The sequence below is a fragment of the Lupinus angustifolius genome, chromosome LG08, assembly GCF_001865875.1.
Source record: "Lupinus angustifolius cultivar Tanjil chromosome LG08, LupAngTanjil_v1.0, whole genome shotgun sequence".
Lineage (NCBI taxonomy): Eukaryota > Viridiplantae > Streptophyta > Magnoliopsida > Fabales > Fabaceae > Lupinus > Lupinus angustifolius.
The window spans coordinates 15,017,202-15,029,339 of record NC_032016.1 but is presented as its reverse complement, the minus strand read 5'-3'; the positions used below and the strand labels follow the sequence as shown (position 1 = coordinate 15,029,339).

The 12,138-nt window shown below is 35.8% G+C and overlaps 1 protein-coding gene across 2 annotated transcripts; it reads right to left on the bottom strand.

Annotated features, from left to right (window-relative positions):
• LOC109353491 (SPX domain-containing membrane protein At4g22990-like) lies at nucleotides 4,581-10,669 on the bottom strand. 2 transcript variants are annotated; one of them, XM_019595792.1, is made up of 12 exons: nucleotides 10,610-10,669; nucleotides 10,335-10,447; nucleotides 10,056-10,114; nucleotides 9,864-9,984; nucleotides 9,020-9,331; nucleotides 8,788-8,895; nucleotides 8,173-8,627; nucleotides 7,677-7,978; nucleotides 6,598-6,773; nucleotides 6,022-6,212; nucleotides 5,693-5,826; nucleotides 4,581-5,011 (listed from the first exon to the last, which is right to left on the bottom strand). In XM_019595792.1, exons 3-12 carry the CDS (start codon nucleotides 10,106-10,108, stop codon nucleotides 4,773-4,775), a joined length of 2,091 nt encoding a protein of 696 aa, XP_019451337.1. In that variant the 5' UTR covers nucleotides 10,109-10,114; nucleotides 10,335-10,447; nucleotides 10,610-10,669; the 3' UTR covers nucleotides 4,581-4,772. The 2 variants fall into 2 exon arrangements, with proteins under 2 accessions (XP_019451337.1, XP_019451336.1); XM_019595791.1 differs by lacking the exon at nucleotides 10,610-10,669 and having other exon boundaries at nucleotides 10,335-10,480.

The window sequence follows — 12,138 nt, the reverse complement described above, 5'->3', positions numbered from 1 at the left end:
AAAATTGGACGGGCAAATGGAAAAACCACAATTTCATTAAAGTGCAGAAAGGAAATACAAGTTCACCTATTACATTAAAAACAAAAAATAAATCAGGCTCCCCCATTATCCTTGGCTGTAACAGGAAGTGTAACCATGCTATCATCTTCATAGGCAACCAACTCACTCTTAAGAGTGACCCTGACATCTATTCGTGTCTAGGACTACTTAGTATCTAGGAGGACTAAGCAAACCTGGGCAAAAGTATTACCCTAGTTTGCATTAGTCGCCGCATCGACTTCATCCTCTAGCTTCAGATAGGAAGCCTTCAGTTCAGCCAGCTCTTTGCCCATCCGGGCAACTTCTGCTCGGGCCTACTCCTCCTGACCTTCAGATAGCTTCAACTTGTCCCCCAGTTGAAGTTTCTCCTCTTCAGTCCTTCTGAGGTGGTCAACAAGGGAGGTTAGTTCCCTTTGAGTGGCTCCTAGATTCTCCTAAGCTGACAAGGCAACCTCTCAGACATCCTTAACTTGGAGTGACATGGTGGAGAGTTGCTCACACATAGCTATATTTTGCCCCTCCAAGGCTTCAACATATTTCTCTTTGAGTTCATGGAGCTCGCCTGAATGCTGCTCCTGAAGGTTGGCCATAACTCTTCACCAACCCGGGTGGCAAACACTCTTTCACCCTCGAGATGCTTGGCCACTGAAGCAGCCAAGACTCTAGCCTCCTGAGTCCTCCTCAGCAACTCAGCCAAAGGCATTTTGTTCATCGTCTCCCAGGTCGCTGAGTTGATCAAGGTCTGCTCGACTGCCATTAGGATGTTGTAGTTGTATCTCGCCTTGACATAAGTTGACTTTCTTTTACCCGCTCTGGTAGCCTTGTCCTTCTCAGGCCTTTCTTGGCGAGCATCATCCACTTTAACAACCTCCGCATAAGTAGGTTCCTCGATGGTCTAGTCGACTGATTGACTTGGGGTCGATTTGGAAGGAACAGTAGGGGTAGGTTCAGGACGGGAGAGGGGAGTCTCCCCCGATTCAGTAAGATGCATGCCTTCCCTCTGAGGGGTGGCAGTCTCCCTAGATGGGCCTTCAGATTGGGATGGTCAATTATACCTTGCCATCTTGTTGGCCTCAACATCCTTCCTCTTCTACGCAACCCTTTTTAGGATTATGCTCCAGTCCACCTGGTCGCCCATAGCCGCTATTGAAAAAAGACAAGAAAACAAGTCAGTTACTAAATACATTAATCACGTATGGATATGAAGACACCTACGGCTGGATACCTACCGACTGATTCCTCGAATGTTTCATCCCTCTAGATGAGCCTATAGCACTCAATGACCCTCCCCTCCTCAATCTAGGCCAACATTTTATCTGTTACCTCCTTTTCCCAATCATTCAGCTATTTGTAAGAGAAGCTGAAGGAGTCGATAGACTTCTGGTGAATGCCCCAATTCCAAGAAAACGAGAAAGGGGTAGATTATCGGGGTCGGTCGCCAGGTAAGATGGGATCCTCGAGCCTCTACCCAGAAAAAGCTGGCCTTCCAAATTTTCCCAGATCCTTCAAAAAGGTGGAAGAGAGCACGACCATTCTTGGACTAAAGAGATATCCATCCTCAGAAGACTTCCTTGCTCTTGTCTTTGTTCGTACTATGGGTCACCTAGAACATATAGAAAAACAACCGGATAGTGTAGGGTCGCTCCATGACCTCACAAAAAATTTTGAACGCCCGAATGAAGCCTTAAGAGTTCGGATGCAGTTGGGAAGGGGCCACTTGGAGATGTCGCAGCACCTCAACATACCATCCTTCAAAGGGGATCTTCACCCAAATCTATCGGAAAATATACTCGTACATATAAAACTCCACTGGTTTTTATTTTCGATGAGTATGTTTTGGCATACCCGTTCTTGATCACTGAGGGCATACCATAGCACGTCGTTCGCTAGGCTGGTAAGCATGTCCACAACAAAACGCCCAGGCGCCCATGACTTCACGATCAACCCACCAATATCTAGAGTTGGGGCCTGCCATTCTCTCTAGGATGATGAATTGGATGACATGATCAACAAAGTTCATCCCTATGATCAACCTGTCACCAGAAGAAGCGTTAGACTTTAAACTGGACATGTCACCCAAGACAGGATGCCACTTCTAAAAGAAAGTTGCCCGATCCATCACAATAGCACCATTATCGACCTTTTTCCTCCTCGGATTACGTAATAAGGCTAGCAAGGAGAGTTGTTTCGGCCGCCTCCATGCAGAACGACAATTACCCAGGGTAGAAGCGAGACGAGCTCGCCGACGGTGACAAGAGACCGACATAGTGAAAATGGGTAGAAGCCTGAACAAGATCTCCACCTCATCATAACTATATTCCTCGCTGAGCATAGTAAGACCAAAAATAAACTAATACAAGAAACAAAAAGAAAAGGAATTACCGAGTAATGGAAGTCGGAAACTTTGGAAGAAATAGAAAAGATGATTAGCCAGACTCAGTAGCAATGCAAGCTCAACATGATGGATTCTATTTTGAAAGCAAAGTGAAACAGAATGAAGGGGATGAGCCCCTATTTGTAGGAAAATAGTTGGGCATGGGCCTCCCCCGACGCCCAATCTGAGGACTCATCATATCCGTCCAAAACCACTTGAGGATAATCCAACGGTAGCTCAGAAACTGAAGCAAGGAATCTGAAATGAACTGACGCATCATTTGAACACTCGAGGTCCCATCTGAAGCTTTGTCGACCCTCCATATGTCGGTCAAGGGCAGACCATCATCATAACCTATCCCTACGCCCATGAACTACTCGCATGGTTGGTCCTAAAACCACAAGATGACCCCGGTCAACGAATCCGAACAAAACCCACCTAGAATGATTGCAAGATAGCCCTCGTGGCCGTCGGAACATTTTGAGTCCACCTGCACGCCCAACTTTCGGTTTTACTGGTAGACTGGGCAATTGTTCCACCCTGGGTAAACCGGATGGATACTCGCCCAAAATACCCCTTTTCCTAACCGGCCAAGTTTGGAAAGGGCTTATTGCAAATATCATTAATGTAGCTCTACAAGCACCATTAGTGCACCTCTGACTCGCTATTAATGCACCGCTAACATTCCACCTGCTACGCCACCTACAAATCCTACCTGCCCCCTGACAAATCGATAATAGCAGGCATGAAGGGTGGTTAAGGACAACCTAATATACACCTACTATACTCCTATCGTATCTACTGAATTACAACCAACCAATGCCTAGATGTCACGTCAACCATCCCAAACTTTATAAATAGAAGGCTCTCATACAGGAAATATCATTAATATCACATTCTTTTATTTATTACTTACATTCATTATTCTCTACTCTCATCTCTCTCATATTTACTCTCAATCATTCTCATTAAGTCACACACTGACTTTATCGTCAGAGAATATTTTCAGGTATCTCCACTAGTGGGTCCAAGTTCTGTTCCAACCAATCTCTAAAAGCAAACTACTCAACTGAATTCTCAATTCCTGTCACATCCGATCAACACTAAAGAACATATATCATATTTACTAATGTTTTCTCAATATTGTTTAGTAAATTCCTAAATGTAGTAAAAATGTTCGCTTCAAATGATGCGACTCTAACAAGGTTGTTTGCATTGATGTTAAATATGAAAAAGGACTATATAGTAATTAGTGATTGATATGAAACATAAGGTTATTTGCTTGAATACGAAAATGATGGATTTGGATGAATGAGTGTCCAATATATTTGATTTTTTTATTGGAACTAAAAATATTGTTGGAGAAAATCATTATTTTAAAACTACTATCTCAATAAAACATTTTTTAGAATCATTTTTTAAAAATCATTTTTTTTTTAAATGATTTTTTGAACTTTTAGAGAGAAAAAATTCAATATTCTAGAAGCATGTGATATTTAAGGTTATTTGTTTAACTTTTTTAAATGCGATAATTTTGTCATACTTGTTTGAGTAGTATAATTTAAGTGTATCCCTCATCCCTTCTCTTTATAAATTTCATCGTGAAGAAAAAGAGAATCGACGTCGGTTCTGTGATAAACTGATGTGCTGCCAAAAGTGGACATTACACATCCATTTGATATTCATTTGACACCTCTAAAAATAACTATATATTGAACAAGATAAGAAGAATGGTAAACAATAACAATTCTTAAGGAGGAAGTTACAGATATTCAGATCACTAGTTATACAAATTAACAAACTATCTCTTAATATAAGGAGATAATTTATTTCTTTTCAGCGCTAAAATTATAACATATATCATATCTAATCATTTTCTACAAAAAAAAATGTTTTTAAAAATTAAATAAAATAATATACATATTATACTTTTAGTAGCTAAAGAATATAAATTATCTCGTGATATAAGGGAATATTTTATTCTCAACTAAAAATACCAAGAAAATTTAGCCTAACATGTTGGGTGAGGTTTGGTGGTCTAACAAGGGTGTTTGGTTCAATTTTATATAGAACTGAACAATAGAGACAAGGGGCAATAAATATTTCACTTTGTTTTGAGATCCATCTACCAATAGACAACAAAATTAATCATCACAGAATATTCTTATAATGGTAATTCAGGAATCCATAGATAACCTACATGAATAAGGGTAGCTACATTCCCAACTTTATGGAACCATAAAATATTTGATGATCAAAACTATCAAAAAAAGAAAAGGCTGAGAGCCAAACTATGAGGAAACTGAAGTCTTATTGAATAGCATTCTTCTCTTTATCATATCAGCCTCAGGGACAGAAATCAATACAAAGAATTGTAGGTATAGAATGTTGCTAAGATGGAGGCTATAGTAATGAAGAGTGAAGGAATGAGAGTGACATTAAGGAGCCTACTCTGACCAAAGTAACCAGCCAAGGTAATAGTTCCATCAGCAATCACTCTTGCAATTGTTCCAGCCTCAGTAGATAAGAGGCCACCATTATAGGTTCCGCGCGAAAGCCTCGATGACATGACTCGCGAAAGGAGCGACAAGTTAACACCTGGTAGTGATAAGATCATGCAAATCAATTACTCTGATCAGGAAAAATGAAATTGAAAAAAAGTTGCATTATAGCCAACAATCGTCCATTGCATTTACTTGTGTTGGGAGGGGGAAAATAACATTGTCATTTTCCCACTTACACTAAGATATTGTCTTTAGACACAGTTTTCTGCATGCCATCTATGTAAATCAATGATAGCAATGTAATATAAATTAAGATATTATGTATTACATGGAGATTGATATTAGAGAAACTGCATAAATGAGCCTTACAGAGACCAATCTCATGTCATGTTCCTCAATGAAAAGTCTCTTACTATACAATTTTCAAAACAACAAAAAGGATAAGCCACAAAGATATAGGATGAGCCACAAAGATATAGGATGAGCCACAAAGATAGAAAGTAAACAGAATATATGGGATGGTCTAATACACAAAATACTTTGGGGGGAAACATTAAGATAATTATGATAGCACAATACCAAAGACATTAAGGAATTTCACAGAAAGGTCAAGCCAAAAAGGACCACATGCTCTTCCTAATGATGAAGTTTAGAAGTTGATTTGTCACTCAAATTTCTTAGTTCCACTTAATCTGATACAACTTCATGCTTCATGGGCACCTTTACAATATAATTTTGTCCATAATCATAAATAGTACAGCAAAATAAGACTTACCTTCAAGTACTTCTGCAGAAACAAACAAAAGGAGTCCCGAACATATGTATTGCGGCTGAGAGTATGGAATAATTATATTGAAGCTCAGAATAACGCCTATGCAAACCATAAGTTCTGATACCAGCAGAATTTGCCTAAACAAGATCAATGAAAAGTTATCTCTCAGATGCATAGGGGAAATATTTCAACAATTTTACACAGAAAGCGAGTACTGAGTATCTTAATCTCTATAGTATGTTCAACCATTTTATTAAGCCAAAACATTCAAAATGTGTTATCATGAATCTTTCTGCAAATCCAACTAGAACATGTGTTAAATTAGACAATACCTGTCCTCAAACATGTTGCTTATATAGCTTCCAACAATAATGTTTACTGGAAGAACTGTCAAGCCAAGACAAGCAAGAAAAACTGAAACTTTGCTTATTTTCCAATTGAAGTAGTAGGTTGTGATAACACTAGATTCTGATAGTAATATCTCCATTACATATTTGAGCATGAAATAGATCAATAACTGAACCTGGAGATGTTAAAACAAATTTGGTCAGGTAAAGCAGCTAACTTTGCAATGTTCTATCTAATCATTATCTTCAATTGGAACTTGGTACATTATAATATCAAATTTTGCCTATATTTTGTGCTACCTTATAATTGATTAATAATTATACTTCACATTTTACAAAATTATATTGCAGAAAAGCATGTATTTATCAATTTTCTCATATATATTTTTCTACTAATAACAAGTTTGTCTTACTCTATATGTGTCATTTTCACATGAAATAAATTAGTTTTCCATCTTAACATTAAGAATGACTTAAGAAACCTATGCATCTAATTAAATCATCATTGATTGATAGATAGAGATCCAATATCATGCAGGTGACAGTGAGTTGCTCACAAACCTTTACAGAAGGTGTAAGGAGTCTGTATGCTGATCGAATTGAATTGGCTGGTTTACGAGATTCCTCTGGAGCTTCTTCGCTATCATCACAATCTTGGTCGGCATCTTCATCTACCTTATCTTCTGAAGTAATCAGCAATGGTTGGTTTAAGCCTTTTCTAAGTGTGCCACTTTCTTCTACACAGGGAAAAAAATTCATTTTGTATTTACTCGTGTTGAGGCTAAACAGAATGAGAAAATTCTTATATGAAAAGATGCATGCAGTTATGACAAAATGTAAGGAATATATGTAGTCATAGATTACTTTTTTATGATTTTTATAAAAATTAGAGTGACTGATAAACATGCCACTCCATTCCAATTTACTATAGTACAAAATAATACTTAGCAATGTAGCATTACAGACACTAGAACTGGAGTAATGTGTCAAATTCAACAACAAATATCGATCCGGACTAAAAAATAAGCTTAAACTTTACTATGCTTTATTGAGCCAAAGAGAATATATGCATACAAAACCATCTTAAAAGTTCTCAACTAGTCCAGTATGAACTTGCAAGGAAATCAAATAATGAAACCAAAACTCTGATCCAGATACCAAACAGTATGCATCAATCTACTTAACCTGAACCATTTAAAAAGAAAAGCATTCACTTGTGTATAATTGATTCTTATGAAAAGGATTAACCACTCAAGTAGTTGATGGATCCTTCCTCATAAATAAAATCATTCACAGGTCATTTCCAATAAAATTCCAAAGCTTAGGATAGAGGTCATTGATTTAAGTGATAGCAATGGTTTTCTGATTTGTTGTTGTTGGAAATCCCAATAACATGACTCTTTGTTTTTTATAGCTAAATTTTCTCTCCCTCTCTTTAAATGAAGAATTAAATATTTTCTCATGATGGTATTCAGAAAGATGAATCCTACATTTTCAGGAACATGAAATTCCCAAGTTAACACAATATTTGGACACGGCAGTGAAATTAGAGGACTGATGTAGATTAATGATCTTGCAATGACATAATAAAAATGTTTAAACAAAAAGCAAAAAAAAATGACACAATATAAGTTCAGTACCATCGTTTGATTGATTCGGCGCATGATACTCTTCAGTATCGCGAGAAGGTTCCTTAAAAGTGATACACAACCATATTAGATATATAACCCAAGCAACAGCCATAACCCATCCAGGCAAGGTATCTTGATTAAATGTAAGCTTCCAAATCTTGAATTTAGTCTGAAGTACACCAGCTAACGCAGGACCACAAGCCATTCCAAGAGCACTAGCGCTAACAAAACCTGCTGAAGCTTGCATCCGGATTCTTAGAGGCACGCAATCACTAATATAACGCCGGTTAACAGCTCTGGCAGAACCAAATCTGCAATTATAATCAAGTGTTTGTCAGCCGAAAGGATCTTAATGTGACTAGTACCTCATAACATTCCTAGGATGCTGATAAATAGAAGCAATGAAATAATACTTAACTAATATTCAAAACTAAAGGCACAGAATAAGAAATTATGCTCTTCAACTAATGGCAGAAAGAAGAATAAGAAATAGAAGACAACTTACCCGCACAAAAGGCGACCAATTAAGAGAATCCATATTGAATTAAAGTCATATGCCAATGCATATAGGATGTTTCCAAGAAAAAGAGCTACACTACTGAATACAAGAGGTCTGAAGTACGATTTATTCGACCAAGCACTAAAATACACTGAAGAAAACACTTGCGCAACGGCCATTGCCCCAATGATAATACCACAAACTGTTGGTGCAGCCCCAAGGCTAATAGAGTAATCATCTGCTGTAGGAACAACAATATATGTATTGACCATATACAAAAAAGTGTTCGCCAAGTTCAGAAGAAGAGACATAAAATGGTATCTTTCATCATCAACTTGTTCCTCAGAAGGGGTAGGAAGCTCTTCTTGCATAATGAGTGCATGTTTCCCCAAAAAGTTAAGGAAGTTTGTTGAGTGGGTTAACCTATCAGCAGCTGCTTTTATAGAATCAATGACTGGATCCTGCATACAAGACCAAGTAACTATTACGGAAAATCACCACCATGCTTATGCTTCTCCCTAGTCAGATACATTGAAGATTGAACCATGCCTGAGAACATTAAGAAAGAAGAACATGACATGACAAAACAAATAAGTGTATGGAGATAAATGCAAAAGAAACCTGGAGAGGAAGAGTAGGGTGATCATAGATTGATAAGTAACTAGACCCTTCACGGTCCTGAAGTTCATGAAGATTGCGAGATAAGGCTCCCACAACAGCTCCAAGACCCTGTAAATTCCATATCTATCAGTCGCTGCTCATTCACTAAAATTAAAAAAATGGTTCTTTATTTGTTAGATTTTGATGCTGTGAAGGTACAAAGGAAGAAATGTTTTTGAACTAGACATATTACCACATGCTTGAACACTTGTTGCAGCTGAGAGTAAGGATGATTTGCACGCGTTTTAACATAGTAATCAGTGAATCTATAGCCAAACCGTTTATCGAACTTCTTCAATATCTTACGCAAACCAATAGCATTGATCTCTACAAAAAAGAGAAGCTTTAGTAGATCTTGTCCCACTGCTCTGTAAGCTTCGCGAAGTTCCGATATTTTGTTTATTTCAGGTTCCTCCTGAAGAGCATCATGCTGCACTCCAAGCTTTTCTATTCTGCTTGCCAAAAGCCCTTGTTGCTCCAACAAGAAAAGGACAATCTTCTCAATCTGAATTGTAACAACAGGAAAGTGATTGAAACAAATTGAACACAATTAAAAGTACCCAACAATATCAACCAAAAACTTTGTTATGGAAAAAAAATATTAGAAAGAGAGAGGATAGACAGCCTCTAAAAATCGAAACTAATAAAAACAACTAAAACCTAAAACTGAATCCAGCACAAAGCATGCCAATCCCTCTACATGTCTAGCAAAGATATACCGCTAAAAAGACCATGAACATCGCACCAATGTGAAGCTAAATGATTAAACCTATTGTAAATGAAGTCTAGGGTAAAAAAAGAGTAGTTGAAGATTCCAGCATTCCTTTCCAACCAAATACTCCAAAGAACAACATGAGCAGAACACTATCACAAGGTTACTTATGATTCATTCTACTCAGATAATCACATCTACTCATATAAACAGAACCTAAATTGAGCATTCAAATTTCAAAGTAATGGAAAGATCAAAGACCAACCCTTCATTTAATAAATATTATATTACATAACTATGCATTCAACAAAGAAAACAACAAAACCTGGTTATCCAGCATTCGTGAGAAATCCTTGAGTACATTCCGGCGATCTAGTGTTCCAAGTTCAATTTGTTGAGCATACTGCCTTACTTGTTTCTTCATGAGTTTGTAGTTTATGTAATATCTGTAAAAAAAATAATCAAAGTTATAAACCCTAAGTAACATTAACTTTTTCCGAAATGCAACCAAACATACCCCTGCCATTCTTGAATTTGTCTGTCTTTCAACTTTTTCCCAAAGGCAACCATCTTTCCCTGCAATGAGAAAAGTTTGCACTCAATTGAAGTGAAGAAAAACAATTGATCTTACTTTTTTATCCAAAACTAAGTGCACCATAAGAAGTTAAGTTCACAAAGAAGTACTTAAAATTTAATCATGCACAACATGGTGTAATCTAACATTCAACTTATGAATCTTTTTTTTTTCTTTTTCAATTATAAAAACATCATCATGAAAGTTTAGAATGGAACTTACAAATTGTTAAATGATTAGGGATGGCTGCTGAATTGAACTTAAGCCTCAGAAGCCAAAATACTTTGATCCTTAACCAGATGAAGCATCCACCCCAGTTGGTGCAACTTTTGAATCTGCATTGCAAGATACCATGTTTATATTCATACCTCAATTATACGTTACATTAATATTAATAAATAAACAAACAAATTTGATATACCAACATAATTAAAACATGAATTCAAATAAAACCCATTTCAAAAAATGAAATTTGAGATTGGAACAAATAGTCATACCAAGTTGTTTCCAGCTAAGGAACAGAAAATAGTCAAATACTGATATTTCTTTCCTTTTCTGTTCTTTCCTTTTTTTTCTTTGCAATTTTCTGGAATATTTTAGCAACAAAACAAAGGGAGCATAGAAACATCAACAGAATGATATTAATGATTTCTATAAAGGTACCAAAGATGACAAGATAATAAATAATTACTATTGCAGTTTTGGAAACTACTAAATTTACATTTCAGACAATTTTGGGCATGTGCACCAACCCAGCCATAATGGTGGCGAAGATATGGTTTGGGCGACTCCAAAACCTTAGCACAATGGCTATTACAAAGAGTATTTATATATCCTCCTACGTTACTCGAAAACTTGTGACACGTCACTTTTTTGTGGATGAGAAGATTAGTAGGAGGATTTAGTGAGAACATATATCATTTTCCTATTACAAATAAAATGAAAGACTTACCAAAGTGAATTTCCCAAGTTAAGTGAATGAATCATTCAAAAGGAGAAATGATGAAAAGAGAAGAAAACTATTGTGACTAATTATGATGATGAAACAAAGAAAGAATGTGAATTGTAATTAAAGATTTTAAGATAGATTTGCGAAATGAAAAGAGGGAAGTAATGGTTGATGTTATCGTGAGATTCTGTTATGCTTTAGCGTTTTATTAGCCGCCATATGTTTTATCATAAAAGGTAATATTCATCACATGATTCAAATATCACATCACATGAAAATGCTTTATTGTTTGCTTTGTTTGAAACCACTTTTGTTGTTTTGCTTCCTCATTCCTGAGACCCATGCATGTTTGTACCCATTAACATACTTTCAAAATGGGACGCAATCATATGTCCATATAGTTTCATTTCTCGGAACAATCAGAGAATATTGTTTTTATTACTTTTTTTTAAAATTCTTTTATTTATGTCACAATATTTATTTACTTTGGGATAGGGAATGAGATATTATCTCCTAAACAATACATTTTAATAAAATTATACACAACTGAGAAAATTAAATAATCAATTAGAGATGATTTTAAATGAATAAATAATTCATATTTTCATTAATTAATGCATTATAATTTATAAATTATATCCTATGAATATGTCCATTTGGATGTATATCTAATTCAGCTAACAAAATAAACAAACATTCACAATTGGTGTTATTTGCTTTTCAATTTTGTTCATTATTTCAACTCTCATTTTCTTGTAATATTATTTCTCACTCTCACTTTGATTTTTAATTAAATTGAGATTAATTATATGTGAATTTGGTTAGTATTAAAAGTTTATTCCTGAACATAGCACATATAGATATGAGAAAAAAAAATATATATATATATATATATATATATATATATTGATAGTGTAAGAATTGTTTATATTATCACTTATCATCTATTATTTATTTTCAATTATCAGTGACTCTTAAATAAAAGTAACTCAAATGAATGGTGAATGATGTAATAACTATTTATTGCATGAATTTTTACACTATCAGTAGATAAATATTATACTCTATAAATGTTTG